This window comes from Gopherus flavomarginatus, chromosome 8, assembly GCF_025201925.1.
Source record: "Gopherus flavomarginatus isolate rGopFla2 chromosome 8, rGopFla2.mat.asm, whole genome shotgun sequence".
Classification (NCBI taxonomy): Eukaryota; Metazoa; Chordata; order Testudines; family Testudinidae; genus Gopherus; species Gopherus flavomarginatus.
The window spans coordinates 70,653,307-70,669,994 of NC_066624.1; the positions used below are offsets into that span (position 1 = coordinate 70,653,307).

Below are 16,688 nucleotides of genomic sequence, written 5' to 3' on the forward strand. Positions count from 1 at the left end.
TTATTACTAGTAGCCATCGTTGCCATATTCCTGGGTGCTCTTTTAACCGACCTCAGTGAGGGGCATCTGGGCAAATGGCAGACGTGGGACAGCATTGCTACACAGAAGCAGCTCCTTGCCTTTTGGCAGCAGACAGTGTGTTACGACTAGTAGCCATCATTGTCATATTCCTGGGTGCTCTTTTAATCGACCTTGGTGAGGTCAGTCACAGGTGCCTGGGCAGACTCCTTCTGCCGAGCACCCAGGAGACAACAATGGCTAGCAGTCATAATGCAGCATTTTCTGCCGAGCACCCAGGAGCTGACAATGGCTAGCAGTCAAACTGCACCATCTGCTGCCACCCTAAAGATGTAAAAGATAGATGGAGTGGATCAAAACAAGAAATAGACCCGATTTGTTTTGTGTTCATTTGCTTCCTCCCACCCTCCGTGAAATCAACAGCCTGCTAAACCCAGGGTTTTGAGTTCGATCCTTGAGGGGGCCATTCTGTGTGTGGCAGTTGTTTGTGTTTCTCCTTGATGCAAAGCCACCCCCTTTGTGGACTGTAATTCCCTGTAAGCCATGTCGTCAGTCGCCCCTCCCTCCGTCAGAGCAGACAATCATTTTGTGCCTTTTTTCAGCCCAGACGCCATAGCACTGGGATCATGGAACCCACTGAGATCACTCCGGCAATTATGAGCACTGTTAACACTACGCGCAGTATCCTGGAGTATATGCAGAACCAGAACCTGTCAAAGGAAAACCAGGCGAGGAGGTGACGGCAGCACGCTGACGAGACTGATGAAGACATAGACATGGACAGAGACTTCTCGCAAAGTACGGGCCCTGGAAATGTGCACATCATGCTGTTAATAGGGCAGGTTCTAGCCATTAAATGCCGATTCTGGGCCCGGGAAACAAGCACAGACTGGTGGGACCGCATAGTGTTGCAGGTCTGGGATGATTCCCCCCAGTGGCTGTTAAACTTTTGCATGCATAAGGGCACTTTCATGGAACTTTGTGACTTGCTTTCCCCTGCCCTGAAGCACCAGAATACCAAGCTGAGAGCAGCCCTCAGAGTTGAGAAGCGAGTGGCTATAGCTCTGTGGAAGCTTGCAATGCCAGGCAACTACCAGTCAGTCGGGCATCAATTTGGAGTGGGCAAATCTCCTGTTGGAGCTGCTGTGATCCAAGTAGCCCACGCAATAGAAGATCTGCTGATATTAAGGGTAGTGACTCTGGGAAATGTGTAGGTCATAGTCGATGGCTTTGCTGCAATGGGATTCCCTAACTGTGGTGGGGCAATAGACAGAACCCATATCCCTATCTTGGGACCGGACCACCAAGCCAGTGAGTACATAAACCAAAAGGGGTACTTTTCAATGCTGCTGCAAGCACTGGTGAATCACAAGGGATGTTTCACCAACATCAATGTGGGATGGCTGGGAAAGGTACATGACACTTGTGTCTTCAGGAACTCTGGTCTGTTTCAAAAGCTGCAGGAAAGGACTTTCTTCCAAGACCAGAAAATAACCATTGGGAATATTCAAATGCTTATAGTTATCCTTGGGGACCCAGCCTACTCCTTAATGCCATGGCTCATGAAGCCATACACAGGCAGCCTGGACAGTAGTCAGGAGTTGTTCAACTATAGGCTGAGCAAGTGCAGAATGGTGGTAGAATGTGCATTTGGACGTTTAAAAGCGCACTGGCGCAGTTTATTGACTCACTCAGACCTCAGTGAAACCAATATTCCCATTGTTATTACTGCTTGCTGTGCGCTCCACAATATCTGTAAGAGTACCAGGGAGATGTTTATGGCAGGGTGGGAGGTTGAGGCAAATCACCTGGCCACTGATTTCGTGCAGCCAGACACCAGGGTGGTTAGAAGAGCATAGCAGGATGCGCTGTGCATCAGAGAAGCTTTGAAAACCAGTTTCATGAATGGCCTGCTATGGTTGAAAGTTCTGTTTGTTTCTCCATGATGAACACCCCCACCCTCCATGGTTCACTCTTCTTTCCTGTAAGCTAAACACCCTCCTCTCCCACCTTCATCACCGCTTGCAGACAATAAAGTCATTGTTGCTTCACATTCATGCATTCTTTATTAATTCATCACACAAATCGGGGGATAACTGCCAAGGTAGCCCAGGAGGGGTGAGGGCGGAGGGAAGTGCAAGGTGGGGTGAGGGAGGAGGGAAGGACAAGGCCACACTGCACTTTAAAGCTTAAACTTAAAAACTTTAAAACTTATTGAAGGCCAGACTTCTGTTGCTTGGGCAATCCTCTGGAGTGGAGTGCCTGGGTGACCGGAGGGTCCCCCCCCACGTTCTTGGGTGTCTGGGTGAGGAGGCTATGGAACTTGGGGAGGAGGGTGGTTGGTTACACAGGGGCTGTAGCAGCAGTCTGTGCTTCTGCTGCCTTTCCTGCAGCTCAACCATACGCTGGAGCATATCAGTTTGATGCTCCAGCATTCGGAGCATCAACTCTTGCCTTCTCTCAGCAAGCTTACACCACCTATCCTCTTCAGCCTGCCAGCTCTCCTCGCGTTCCTGTTGTGCTTTCCTGCACTCTGACATCGTCTGCCTCCACGCATTCTGGTGTGCTCTGTCAGTCTGGGAGGCTAGCGTCAATAGCTCTGAGAACATCTCATCCCGAGTGCATTTTTTTCGCCTTCTAATCTTCACTAGCCTCTGCGAAGGAGAAACATTTGCAGCTGCTGGGGGGAAAGGGAGATTGGTGGTGAAAAAGACACATTTTAGAGAACAATAGGATCACTCTTTCCTGTTAAACATTGCTGTTCACATTACACAGCACATGTGCTTTTGTTACAAGGTAGCATTTTGCCTCGAATTATATTGAGGGCCTGCCGGTGTGGTGTGAGAGATCACTCCCGCAGTGCCAGGCAACAGAATTTGGCTTGCAGGCAGCCATGGTAAGCCACAGCCTTTTGGCTTCTTTAACTTTCATAACATGTTGGAATGGTTTCAAACAGCAGCGTCCTCATTTCCAATACCAAGTGGCCATTGGTTTGGCCATTTAAAATGGGTTTGCAATTTAAAAGGAGGGGCTGCAGTTTGCGGGTTAGCATGCAGCGCAAACCCAAATAACCTCCTGCACCACTACGCTATTCTCTGGGATGATCACTTCATCCCTCCCCGCACCGCGTGGCTAATAGTAGGGAACATTTCTGTTCAGCCACAGGCAAACAGCCCAGCAGGAACGGGCACCTTTGAATGTCCCCTTAATAAAAGCACCCTATTTCAACCTGGTGACCATGAATTATATTACTGTCCTGAGGATAACACAGAGATAAGGAATGGATGTTGTCTGAATGCCAGCAAACACTGGGATTTCCGCTCCATCCCCATATGTTAACAGACTTTTACAGTTGCTGTACTGGCCGCAAATTCCAGGGCAGATTAATCATTAAACCTGCTTGCCTTTAAACTATGTGTGATAATTTACAAAGGTACACTCACCAGAGGGCCCTTCTCCGCCTACAGGATCTGTGAGCATGCCTTGGGTGAGCCTGGGGGGGACTGGCTCCAGGTCCAGGGTGAGAAACATATCTTGGCCGTTGGGGAAACCGGTTTCTTCGCTTCCTTGCTTAGATCTTTTCATCATCAACTTCCTTGTCCCCCAAACCCGCTTCCTTGTTACATGATTTTCCATTGATGGAGTCAAAGTACAGGTTGGAGTAGCGCTGGCTGCACCCCCTAGCAAGGCATGCAGCTCAGAGTAGAAGCAGCATGGCTGTGGCTCTGCCCCGGACCTTCTGTTTGTCTCTCTGGTTTTGTGGTAGGCTTGCCTTAGCTCTTAATTTTCATGCGGAACTGCTATGCATCCCTGTTATGGCCTCTGTCCTTCATACCCTTTGAGACTTTTTCTAATGTTTTGGCATTTCGTTTACTGGAACGGAGTTCAGCTAGCACGGATTCATCTCCCCATATGGCGAGCAGATCCCGTACCTCCTGTCTGGTCCAGGCCGGAGCTCTTTTGCAATCCTGGGACTCCATCATGGTTACCTGTGCTGATGAGATCTGCACTCACCTGCACCTTGCCACGCTGGCCAAACAGGAAATGAGATTCAAAAGTTCACGGGCCTTTTCCTGTCTACCTGGCCAGTGCATCTGAGTTGAGAGCGCTGTCCACAGCAGTCACAATGGAGCACTCTGGGATAGCTCCCGGAGGCCAATATCATCAAATTGTGCCCACACTACCCCAAATTTGACCCAGCAAAGCCGATTTCAGTGCTAATCCCCTTGTCGGAGGTGCAGTAATTGATTTAAAGAGCCCTTTCAGTCGAAAAAAAGGGCTTCGTTGCTCTTGGTCCAGGCTTAAATTGAGGTAATGCTGCTAAATTTGACCTAAAGTCGTAGTGTAGACCAGGCCTTACAGAGTTAGGTCGATGTAAGTAGCCTTATATTGAACTAACTCTGTAGTGTAGACCAGGGTTTTCATTATCAATAACAATCCAGTTCATAGCATGAGTACACTCCCTGCTCCCCAAGCAGGGAACAGAACAGTGGGTTTTCTGTTCCCTCTCTGTATCTATAGTTGATACAAAAGTCTGAGGGACAAGATGAAGAGGGAGGAAAAGTCTGAATTTTAAAAAATATTCTCAGTGCAATTCTGTGTGTATCTTGCCCCCCAACTGGGAACGGTGATTCATAAAAAGTAGTGCAAGTCTGCTATTTGTTTCAATGCATTGTACTGAAAGTACTAGTTCAGTACTTTGCACATGATACAGCTTCTTTCCTGCAAGGCTTGGAAGGTACATTTGTAACAAAAGCATTATCAGTCCTCCAATGTCGCCCCCTCCCCCTTGCACCTCGTGTAGCCATTACACTTCTGCGGAGTAAAATGCTGCCATCGTGACAGACGTCAAGGGCCAGGGCAGTGGAGAATCAGCCCCCAGACCCCGAACAGTCCGGGCGGAGGAGGGGGGAATGATGAGAGCGTGGCTGGGGGGGTTTATGTTAGCGCTGAAAGGGAAGTTGAGGGAGATCTGTTTCATTCAAGGCTCCTCAGTACACTCTGAGCTCTTATTAGCAGCTTTTAGTCTTCATCGCCTTCTTTCACGACCCTGGACTCTCGGACACACACAAAGCCTCCCCTTGTTATTGGCACTGGAGTCTTGGCAGCCAGGGGCGGCTCTAGCTCTTTTGCTGCCTCATGCAGGGCAGCCTTGGCTGAGCCCCTGCGGGAAATCTGCCGGTCCCGAGGCTTCGGTGCGCGGGAGCGTGGAGCCGCTGCTGTTTGCAGCCTTCCTCCCCCTGGTTTCCGCTATGCCGGGGGAGCGGATCCGCACCACGCTGCTAGCCGTGTGCTCCCAGCCCGTGCCCAGCGGCTGGGCAGTGTTGCGGGGAGAGCCCAGGGGCCGGGGATGGGGCAGGAGGAGCCGGAGCCCCACCGCACAGCACTGAGGCGGTAGGTCAGGACTCAGGCTGCAGCCGGGCGGTGGAATTCCGGCGGGGCAGGCGGCGCTGGGCTCCTGTGAGGGGGGTCGGAACGAGCAGCACACGCCGGCGGCGCGGACTCCCCTCCTCAGCCCGCGCCCGGCTCTCTAGGCGCGCTGTGTGCAGCGGCTCAGACAAAGGCTGCAGAGCCCCGCGGCCCGTCTCTCCGCGCGCGCACTGGCAGGGCTTGGGGGGGAGCTCGGCCGGGGCTCGGAGGCTGGCTGGGCGCTGGCTCCCCGGGCTCGTTGGGACTCGCTCTGATTTCGGCGGCCGGCCCACGGGGGGCGGGGAGGGACACACGTGGGGGCTCTGCCGCCGCCAGCCCCCTGCTGGGGGCCGTCGTGCCTCTCCGCACGGGGACGGGGAGCCGGGGCTGCGGGGAGGGCAGCGCCCGGGAGCGGCCGGGGAGCCCGGCCACCCCGGCTCGTGGGGAGGGGGCAGCGGTGGGGCACCTCTCCCCTCACCAGGTAGGCTCAGCGCCGGCCCCCCTCCCCCCCGGGACTCGCGGGGTTGCTGTACAGCAACCTGGCCTCCGAGTTTCGCATAACATCCTCCTCCCCCTGGGCCGGGCTGTCGGTTTGGGGATGATCTCGTCTCCTCTCCCGGGCCCCCCACCCCTCGCTGGCAAGCAGCCGGCGAGGACTGTGGCTTGTGAATAGCTGCGAAGTGGCCGGGCGGTAACAAAGGGACCCCGGAGACCAGCGGCTGAGCTGCCCAGGCCGTGCTTAGCGCAGCAGCTGCAACCCCAAGTGAGTAGCACTAGCAACTTCTGGGTCTGCTGGAGGCGTGTGGTTGGCACACCCGAGGGAACCCGACCTGGACTCGAGGGTGTTGGGGCTGGGAAGAGAGTGGGCACATCTCTGGGCACAACGTTGAGTCTGATTCTGAGCTGTTTCCTCTCTGCAGAGGTGGAAGGAGGGCACTGAAATTGCTAGGGGATTTATTTTTTGTAAGCAAACATTTAATTGCGCTTCAGGTTCAACTCTGGATACTGCATTGCTCTCTCCCCCACCCCCAAAAGCTCATGCAGTTCCCTAGAGAGAAATCCTAGTTGTTATCAAGTACTTTTTAAATAAAATGTTGCTATAAATAAATTAAAAAGTCCATTCTATCAGGAGGTCCGCTGCAACAGAGTCTAAAAAAGGAATGAGTAATCACCTGTTGCTTTTCCAAAAAACCAGCAGTTATTTTCCCTGTAGATTTTAGTGGCAGAAGTGTGCGCTTTTTAAAAATAATGCAATTCTTTTATTTTTTAAAGATGAAGAATTAAAACAAAAGAAACAGAAGATGCCGTTTGTTGTATAGTTGCAAGTTTCCACTTGGAAACTAATAAAGGGCTAACTGTAGATAATCTTCAAGAGTTGAGATAGACATTTCAACTTGCACATCCAAAGAAAGTGGTTTCTTACGAATTTTTGCTGTGAAAGCCTGATCTTTCTGGTTATGTATGTTGTTTGATTTTGAATCTTTAAACTTTGCTCAAAACACTTCCTAAATAAAGGGGTTTGGTATTTATCCGTGGGTCCTTTCTTGTATGCTAACTCCTGTTCCTGTTGCAAAAACTCCCATGAAATTTGATGTGCTGAATAAGTTGACAAATGTTGACCATCAGTTCAATATGTAGAAAGAGCAACCTACTGAGATAATGTAAAAATCAATACTGCATTTCTATAATCTCCATGTAATTTTCTCCTTTTGAATATAAATGTTCTCTCTCTCTCTTTCTCTGAAGAACATTTTAATGGTTATGTACTGCTGTTAGTACTGGAGCAGTTTCCTTTTAAAAATATGCTCTGTGTGTGTGTTACCTTAAAGAAGACCAATAGGGATTCTAATTTTCATATTGCATGCATTGCTAGCAGGTCTCAGCTACCAAGCTTGTATACAGTTTTGGATTTTGTTTGCAGATTTCACGTTAGTAGAATGCTACCTACAAATACTTCACTTCACAAGTATACTCCAGATATTTTGTTTTGAAACTGACAGATGGAACATTTGATGTTGCCAGACAGCAGGTGGACTGAATTTTTGAATTTGTTGAACTTGAGGGTTTAAGTACGCTACTGCTTGTGGATTTTTGAAAGTCTTCACCTCTGGACCAAATTCTTCCATTGTTGGTTAAACAAAAGTCCCATGGGCTTTCTGCTCAACTGAGGAGCACAGACTTTGGCCCTGGTTTAAATTGCTGCCATAACATTAATGAAAAGAACGATTGGGTTAAACTGTACTCTATAATGTGAAGGTGATGATGTTGTTTTGATGGCAAAAGTCACCAGAAGAACCTGTGTGACTGTACTAGACAGAGATGGTAGTCTGATCTTGAAGTGTTCTATCTCAGTTTCAGAAAAGAATATTTTCAATTAATTTTATATATTAAATTTTCTCTATCTCCGCCCCCCCCTTTGTAAAAGCATAAACATGAAGGGGCAGAATGTCAGCTTGTAAATGAAGCTATGCTTATGTATTCCTGTGGCTTTGCTACCTCTTTCTTGCCCTCCCCCCATCTTCTGTATATGCCTATTTGTAACGTTCCACCCTTCGCATCACTAGCACAACCTCTAACACTATCTTTTTTATTCCTCTTTTTGTATTATTTTTGGGAGAGCAACAGAAGGGGAGGATTAGGGGCCTCTGGCAGTGCCATATGTTGAGTCCATTTTCCCCTGATGTTGAATGGAGCCCAAACTGGTAATTGCCTCAACCTGCCAAAACATCTTTGCACACAGGTCTCATCTATTGATGTCAATACTACTCTGGGAATAGGGTTTTAGTTAGGTGCTGCAGAACCAGTAGAGGAAGGATTAATCTGTGTTGCTTTTTATTTTTGCATTTAGCAAAGGAGCAGATAATCTAGGATTTTTCCACCCTCCAGAATTATAGTAGTATTAAAGAAGGTCAAATGAGGGACCTGGAAGTTTCCTGGAAGTGTGTTTGGTTCTTTGTTCTCTTCCACACCTTCCTAGAAGCGTAATTTGTTTTCAGATGAAGCCACTCGTTTGAGTTAATTATGTATTTGATTATTTAATTCCTAGTATAGTTCAATTTGCAGTAGCCTGTAGATACTTCATTGTTAGACAATTTTTTTTATATGTTTATTTTAAAAATCAGACTAGAGTTAGGAGAAACATCAGTTTACCCATTTAAAACATTTTAAAAAAAAATCTTCTCCATTCTTTGTCACTTTTGGGGGGCAGGCCAAATCCAGTTCACATTACTCACATACCTATTTTAAGGGAAGTCACAACAGAATACAAATTGGGAAAATGAAAGATAAATTACTGGAATTAGTGGTTTCATTAGAGGGAGTGTTTTTGATAATCTCACATAACTGTTTACTGTAAACTGATATAATCACTGCTAGCATTAAAAACAAAACATCTGATAGGGACAAGTGTCAGAAAAATCCCATAGCTGTTGACCATAATAGAGTAAAGATTGTTTCTGAGCTCTGGGTGAAAAAGAGGATTTCAAAAGATCTTATTGTTAAATGTTGTGAAAAGCCTTCCTGCCTGTTGAAATAAGATTTTCTAGCATAAGGTGCAAGCCCTCCATTTTATAAGTATCCTTGCATAAACTGTGTATTTTCATAATTTAAGACACATTTAAGCAGCAGCTTAAATCTTTGCTTGTTTAAATAATTCAGCACCATGTCATCTTGTCCAAAAATAGCAGTGGAGTTGCATCGGCATTACTAAAGGGTGGAAGATGCAGATTACAGAAAATGAGTTCGGATGGCTGAAAAATAGATATAACTTCTAATGCACATATTCCTTTTCTGTCCTTCCACATGTGTTATACTTATGGCTAAAAGAGGGTTAAATAATGTGAGTTACTCACTCGCTTATCTGTGCTGTAATGCGCATATCACAAGCCAGTTTACAAAAAGATTGCACCCAACTTTCCCATTTTGCTGGACCTGCACTAAATATTTGGGAGTATTATGCTCTACACCTGATATACTCTCTAGTTTCCCCTCAAACATTTTCCTTTTGCTTAGCACAGTAGAAGAGGATGTTAGTCAATGAAAGGAATCCCTCATAAATTGAGCAGGAAGCATGGATATTGATGATTTTACACAATTATTATATAATTATTATTTTTCCAAAAATATAGTTTTTTTTTCTGTCCCTAACACTTTTTCCCGTCCCCTTCCACATTTTTCAGATTATTGTCTAACTTTGTACAGGGTAGGCCCAAGGCTAAGTGAAAATTATTACAGTGGAGCAAATGCAAAGAGAGACTGGCTATTTCCAGTGCACAAGCTTAACTAGGAAGGGGGACATCTAAGTATGGTGACCATATTTTCTCCAAAGGAAAATGGGACACCACCCGGGGCCAGCCCGAGGTCCCCGCCTGCCCCCCAAATCCTCCATGCGTCTTGCCCGTGGGGTTGGCCCAAGGCTCCCTTGCTCCCCTAGCCCTCCCATGCCCAGAGCTGGCCCAAACTCCCCAATGCCTGCCTGCATGGGGCTGGCCCGACCCCCTTTCTCTCCCCTTGCCCACAGGGCTGGCTCAGCCTGAGCTGCTCTCCTGAGCCCTCCCTCCAATGCAGAGCTGGTGTTGCTGCTCAAACCCCACTTTTTTGGGAAAACTATGCATTTGTCCAGTTTGCTCTTTTTCAGTTGATCAGTTGGCAAGAACAAATGGGACAAATGCCCAGTGTGATGGGTTCCCCCTGGAGTGCCACCTGGAACTGGGGTAGTACTGAGCCCTCCGACCCACCAGCCTGGGCTTCTTTTACACTGTATGCTGTACAGCCTTCACTTTACCAGCACACATACAGGTGAGGATACATACAGATGCTGTGATCAGCTCAGTATGGGGAGGCACAGCTAGGGCACCTCCCAGTTCCTAAGGCACGCATCACCTCTCTGGAGTGTAAACCCAAAATTATACCATCTTGCACTGCAAGTTTAAGTTTATTAACTACAAAAAGATAGATTTTAAGTGATTATAAGAGATAGCAAATGCATCAAAGCAGATTATCTAGCAAATAAAACACACAAACTAAGCTTAATATACTACGTAGATCAGATATGAATAGCAAATTCTCACTCAAAATATGATGCAAGCAGGCTGCAGGCTCTTAAGGGGCAGATTGCACTAACTTACAGCTTGGAATCCCCAGGTGTTTCATTGACAGGCTAAAAAAATCCCTTTAACCTGGGTCCAGCACTTCCCCCCAGTTCAGTCTTTGTTCATCAGTTGTTTCCAGGAGTCTCTTTGGGTGGGGAATCAGTGAAGAACCCTGATCATGTCACTCCCCTGCCTTATATAGCTTTTGCATATGATGGGAACCCTTTGTTTCAAAGCTTGGTTCCCATGCCAGTCAGTGGAAAAACACTGGTATTCCAAGATGGAGACCTAGTCACGTGTGCCTGTAGTGTCATGGCAGCCATGAGTCAGAGGCTATTTGTAGCATCCTTAGGAGGCCCTGGCCCCCTGGGAGATAAACTTCTTCTAAGGCCTATTTTTTTCTCTAATGGTCTAATGGTTTCCTTTCCCAGCCAGCCATCTAGACTGAGTGCATTCTACCTAGTAGGTGTTCTGCAGGTATAAACTGATTTATAATACGGATATATAGTCAATATTTTCAACTTCAGATACAAAAATGATACATGCATATAAATAGGACAATCATATTCAGTAAATCATAACCTTTCCAATGATACCTCACATGACTTATCTTGCATTAGGTACATTACGATTATGTCATATTCGTGTAATAATATCTCTGAAGAATAGGGGATGCAGTGTCGCACCCAGTTTTGCCAAAAAAGTCAGAACAGCCAGGACAGGGCTTAAAAATAGGACTGTCCTGGCCAAAATGGGATGTATGGTCACCCTACCTCTAAGGCTATGTCTACACTACAGCTTATGTATGCAGCACTTATGTTCCTCAGGAGTATGAATAAACCAAGCTCACGAGTGACATAAGTTACACTGACATAAGTGCCGGTGTGGACAGCGCTATGTTGGTGGGAGAACTTCTCCTGCTGACATAGCTTCTGCTTCTCGCAGAGGGGGTTTATTATGCCCATGGGAGTGCTCTCTCCCATTGGCATAGAGCCTCTTTACCAGATACGCTGAGCACTGTATGTGTAGACATGCCTAAAATGTGGTGGGGGCTTAATTCCTTTAACTGCTACTGGGTCCCAATGGATTGGAATTCATCTGTTCTAGTCCAGGAAGAAATAAAGCACCATACTTACAGTGCTACAGCAGTTCTTAATAGAGTAGCCTTTTGCAGAAACTATAGTATTTCCAAGGTCTTAAATAACAGAGGTAAGGATTTCTTAAAGACATGGGATCATTTTGTATCCTCCCAAGGAAATATTTGGGAGAACGGCCCATGAAATTCTTCGGAGGTGAACATCCCTTTCCCTGAGAAGCGGGAGGGTTTATGGGACTGTGGAGTGGGTTTTTATCTCCTTACCCTACAGACTTTGGGAATAAACAGAAAAGGGAAGCTCCAGTCGTGGAGGAGCAGCCCTCTGCTTTTCTCCTGGGTTCTCCTCCTCACTGGCAACACAGCTACTTGGCCCATCAGAAGCTGCTACTTCACGGGAGACACATGTGCTGAGCCTAAGTTAAATAACCTATTTCCTTTTTTTTATGTAGCACTCCCAAAGTGTTGGCAGGAACATATCCTTGGCCTGTGGAGGCCAGCATGTTGCAGAGAATGGCAGGTTCTTGGCATCAGCCCCTCATAGCCCTGAAAATCTGGGGTAGACTAACCAAGAAGAGCTCCAACAGAGAGGCTTCTTGGGGGGTCCCAGAGGGAGGGACAGTGTCACAGAAATGGGGCTCCCCCATTTTCTGTCTCCCAAGCTAGATCTGTCCACTCTGACTCTTCTCCCCTTATGGAAGTGGAGGAGATAACCAGAGCCATATTTTTGTGTATCTTCACAGTACCTCCTTTCTAATAGACAAAATACCCCTAATCTTACTGAGGAAAGAATTCAGTTTCAGGCAGTGGACACAAGAGATTGAGGCTTTTATTTACAAGCCTTTATGACACATTGTTCCCACTAGGTATCTCTCTGGCTAAATAGGAAAGTGAGTTTAAAATTGTTCCTTTGACTAAGAAGAACCATTCTCTCTTTGGACATATACCAAATTCCCTGTAATGTCTGTTAGGAACTCTCAGACATCACCTAACATTTTCTTGAGTTGGCATTATATTCCTATAAGACAGAAAGTCCTGTGCAAACAAAGTTTGTGACAAGGCTGTGGCAACAAAGATGCTTTGTATAATAATGAGGTTACTGTTTCTTTGGAAACTTGTTTTAACTTGGTTAAGTCAAACCTTGAAACAGTGCGTAGATTTAATCCTGGCTTTGTTTACTGAGACGTGAAGTTGTATCGGGACAAATGATAGAAATGCCTGAATTTTAGCAAAGCGCTTGTAGCTGTTACTGACTAAATCGCATGATGTAATTTGGAAATGGGTGTGAGGAAAGTAGGGTTCCCAGTGTGAGACAGAGATGGATTACGTCTAGTCATTGACAAAGTGCAGATTTATGAGATCTGGTATTACTTAATCTCCATCCACATATAAGTCTTCATTACCAAGTGTGTATTTAAAAGTTGTGTCACTTGACTGGCATCATTTAGCTCCAATGTCAGTAGTAAAGTGTATGTGATTGTTTCGGAACTTGCCTTTTACGTAAATTCAGATGTGCCAGTTTAAAAACTAGAATGTGAAAGGGATGCTGTCAAGAATGGCTTTTCATCAACTTCAAAGCCAAAAGGGATCATTGATCAAATAGTCTGATCTCCTGCATAACACAGACTATAGAATTCCCCAGTTATTCATGTGTGTAGCCCATCAAATTTCAGGTGAACTAGAATGTCTTTTAGAAGGACATTGATTTAAAGACTCTAAGAAGTAATCGAGAGTCCACTACTTCCTATGATAATCTGTTCCAGTGGTTTCTTGCGCTCACTGTTAAAAATGCACATCTTATTTAGTTTGAAACTTGTTGACTTCAACTTCTAGTCTTTGGCTCTTGTAACATCTTTGTCTGCTAGATTAAAAAGCATCACATCTTCTCCCCTTGTGGGTAATTACAGATTGTGATCAAGGCATCTCTTAACTTTCTCATTAGCACCTTTGGCTTTCATTGTAAGATGTGATTTCCAGACCTCAAGCCATTCTCATTGCCCTTCTCTGAACCTACTTCTCTCAATATTTCACTTTGGAAACTCTGTGATTCTGTGTCTCTTTAAACTGGTTATTTAAAGCTGTTTTTCTTAAGACGAAATCACTACACATTTCAACACTCAATAACAAACCATCAGTGTAATCAGCACCATCTTCCAGTGCCATGCAGAGGACAGCAGCTGGATGAGGAGAAGCAGGCCAAAGCTCGAGAGAGGCAAGATAGAGGTGATACTGATAGGAAGCACATTGAGGAACTCTCCTCTGTTAAGGGCACCTATTCATTGGTTATAATGTTGCTTACTTTTGGATTTTTCAGTGCTATTCAGTGTGCAAGTATCCAAGGTCCCTTGTCTGATATTCGTTGGATTGAGCACCCCATTGGGTTGGGTCAGCTGAGACATACAGGAATACATGCGAGCATTGGAGGTAGTCAGAACTTCAGTGGGAGCTGGACCTAGACTAAGGAATTCACTCCTACAAGAAATAAAAATATCACTGACTTCAGTGGAACCTAATGCAATCCCGATTTCTTCAGGTAGCTTTTCCTTGTTGGCCCATCTGTGAATCTCGTGTGCACAAACTTGCATGTGCATGCACAGTCACCCATCTGTGTGTGTGTGTGTGTATATATATATTGTGTGTGTAAATAATACTGAAAAAAGTCCACTACCTATCCAAATTTTCCCCTACAGCTGGCAAAGCAAGAGTTTATTTTTGTATTTGTTTTTCTTAGCTACTTAGGCAGGGCTTTAGGATACCATTGCAAAGAAAGCCATATAAGTACATAGATAGCTATACAGACAGCTGTCTCCACTTGTTTATAGCAGCAATAAATGTGTGAACACTCTCCTAATGTTACTAACCCCACAGGGTGTTAACTTCAGAGCTGAGTTGGGACCATTTAAAAGCTAACTATATGAGGATCTAAGTACCTTAATACCATCTCCTTATGCTTTTATTGTCTTCCCTCAGGATAGGCTGTTAGCCTAATTCAGAGCAGAATGGACTTTGTTATGCTGCCCCAGTGAAAGGAGATTAGGTGGTTTCTGCCCCTTCATTCTTAGATTTTTACCTTTTAATGTCTCACTCTCCTGTAGAAAGTGCAATGGAGAATGGGCTGTTGGCTACTAGGTGCTGTACATATCACCTGGGAAACTGGCTTCTATGCAGGAGTGACACTAACATAGAAGACTTACCTGTACGGTTGCCAGGCACCTCGGGTGGAAGGGACAGGGTGGGACTTGGGGGGTCAGACTCCCTGAGCCAGCCCATCCACGCGGCCTGGCCCGCACTGTCCAGGGCTCCGGCAGCAATTTAAAAGGGCCTGGGGCTCCAGCCACTGCTGCAGTAGGGGTGTCGGCGGCTGGGAGCCCTGGGTCCTTTTAAATAACTGGCCCTCAGGGAAGCTGCCTCTTTTGCCCCCCAGTCAGTGGCCCTGCCGGCAGGATCGCCGATGTGTGTGTGTGTGGAAAGGGACAGCGATGTTAAAGCGCTTAATGTCGGCTGCGTATAGGCCAATACCGGCAGCCACTTCTTACTGGTACACCATATCGGCCAACTTTCACCCCTGCTTCTGTGAATTCATGGCAAGGTCTGTATCTTACCCTGGGGAGCTCAGCAGATACTTGAATAATGCTCAGTCTGTTTTAGATCATGGGAGAGGAAGGCTGATTATCAAGTGGAATTCTCTGTCTGCTCTAGTTAGTCAGAATCCCCTGGTTTTTTGTCTGAACTCCTTGTGCTTACTTACAAGAACAGTGACTTTGTTTTCAGGGGTTCTCACAGCAAATTGTTGGTTGCCACTCTGACAGTTTTTCCTGAAATACTTGATTAACTTTAGGGAAAACAAATATGCACATTTACACACGCAAATCATGGTAATTTATTTATGTGGTTGGTTGTTTTTTTGGAGACTCAATAATAAAAATAATGTACAGTTACCTCTATTCTTTACTGCCTCTAAACACAATAGAAACACAAATAAGGTGCTTTGTATGTTCTTGTCTTTTTTGTTTTTTCTTTTGCTTTTTTGTTAAAAGGTGGATGTCTGTACAACACTTCTGAACTAAATTTAAAAATGCTTTTACATAATAGAAGTCTAAATAATAATGAAAAAACATATCTGCAAATGTGTCAAAATTTCTTTCTTGTTCACAGATAAAAAAAATCAGTCCAATCCAGTAATAACAATGATAATAATGTAGTAACTAAAAACATATTCCTGTTATATTGTACTTTACTAATACAGTGTGATAATGAAATTAAGTTCTGGGTTTTAACACATTCATTGTGTGGATCAGACTACTTGCAAAAGTTCAGGAGCTCTTTGAATGGAAAGTCTGCAGGATCTTGGGTATCCTGTGAAACTAGAAGAGAAGCTTCCAGGTTAGCATCAGTGAGGCAGTTTTGGTATTTGTTCTTCAGAAAATGCAGTGCACACAGCACAGTAGAAGAAAAGAGGGAGAAGAAAAGAAAAGCAACTTTAGCTAGGGGCTTGTAGGTGTCTTCAAACAGATACACATTACTACAGAACTCCTGTACAGTAATACCGGGCTGATTGAAATATATTTTCATTCTTGCATCACTGCACATTTACAGAATGAGGTATTTGAGACAGCTTAAATCTGAAAAGTCAAAGGAAGCTAATCTGTTTTGTAAGGCAGTTAGTTTGTTTGCAGCCAAAAAGCCTCACCCAGAATTGCTGAATAGGTCAGTCACGAACGAGTACTGTCTGAAAAAGTTTCTCTCACTTAAATGATTTTCAGGATCCTTCAGGAGGATACTCAGGTATTCAGTTTCAGTGAAATAGACCTGTTGCTGCCCATTCTTATCCTGACAACTGAGAAACTGACTAAGCTCCTAAAAAAACTGAAAAGTCTCTTTTCTCTTGTAGGGGTTGGACGATGTCAATGATTGTCTTCCTGAATGTATTAATTACTTCAGTGCTGTCAGATGTAGTTAGCTGAGTTTTCTGAAGCTCCAGGTTTATGGAAGTAAGTGTGGGTAAAGACTCTTTCAAGAAGAACAAACAGCCATGTGCTTCTGGATCTTGTAGCTTTTGGGACAGTTCCAGCAAAACT

The 16,688-nt window shown here is 45.4% G+C and overlaps 2 protein-coding genes across 11 annotated transcripts in view; one reads left to right on the forward strand and one right to left on the reverse strand.

Moving 5' to 3' along the window:
• The window catches only part of ST6GAL1 (ST6 beta-galactoside alpha-2,6-sialyltransferase 1), a 140,711-nt gene that overhangs the window by 42,437 nt on the left and 81,586 nt on the right, over positions 1-16,688 (forward strand). For 2 of the 9 annotated variants that reach the window (XM_050964087.1, XM_050964083.1), the window contains exon 1: positions 4,568-5,412. The exons of 3 other annotated variants lie outside the window; for them this stretch is intronic. The gene's annotated coding sequence lies outside the window, so the exon portion shown is untranslated. 4 more of the 9 variants (XM_050964086.1, XM_050964082.1, XM_050964090.1 and 1 more) reach the window with 3 other exon arrangements.
• LOC127056380 (uncharacterized) lies at positions 2,137-4,471 on the reverse strand. Of its 2 annotated transcripts, none has more exons than XM_050964172.1 (2): positions 3,462-4,471; positions 2,137-2,695 (listed from the first exon to the last, which is right to left on the reverse strand). In XM_050964172.1, the coding sequence occupies exons 1-2, from the start codon at positions 3,652-3,654 to the stop codon at positions 2,223-2,225; spliced, it is 666 nt and encodes a 221-aa protein (XP_050820129.1). In that variant the 5' UTR covers positions 3,655-4,471; the 3' UTR covers positions 2,137-2,222. The 2 variants fall into 2 exon arrangements, with proteins under 2 accessions (XP_050820129.1, XP_050820128.1); XM_050964171.1 differs by having other exon boundaries at positions 2,137-2,698.

Excerpts from the sequence above, each read along its gene's own strand:
- LOC127056380 (XM_050964171.1), bottom strand. The coding sequence starts at position 3,654 with ATGGAAAATCATGTAACAAGGAAGCGGGTTTGGGGGACAAGGAAGTTG. Across the intron at positions 2,699-3,461 it reads AGGCGGAGAAGGGCCCTCTG|CAGCTGCAAATGTTTCTCCT; the intron begins GTGAGTGTACCT and ends CTTTCCCCCCAG.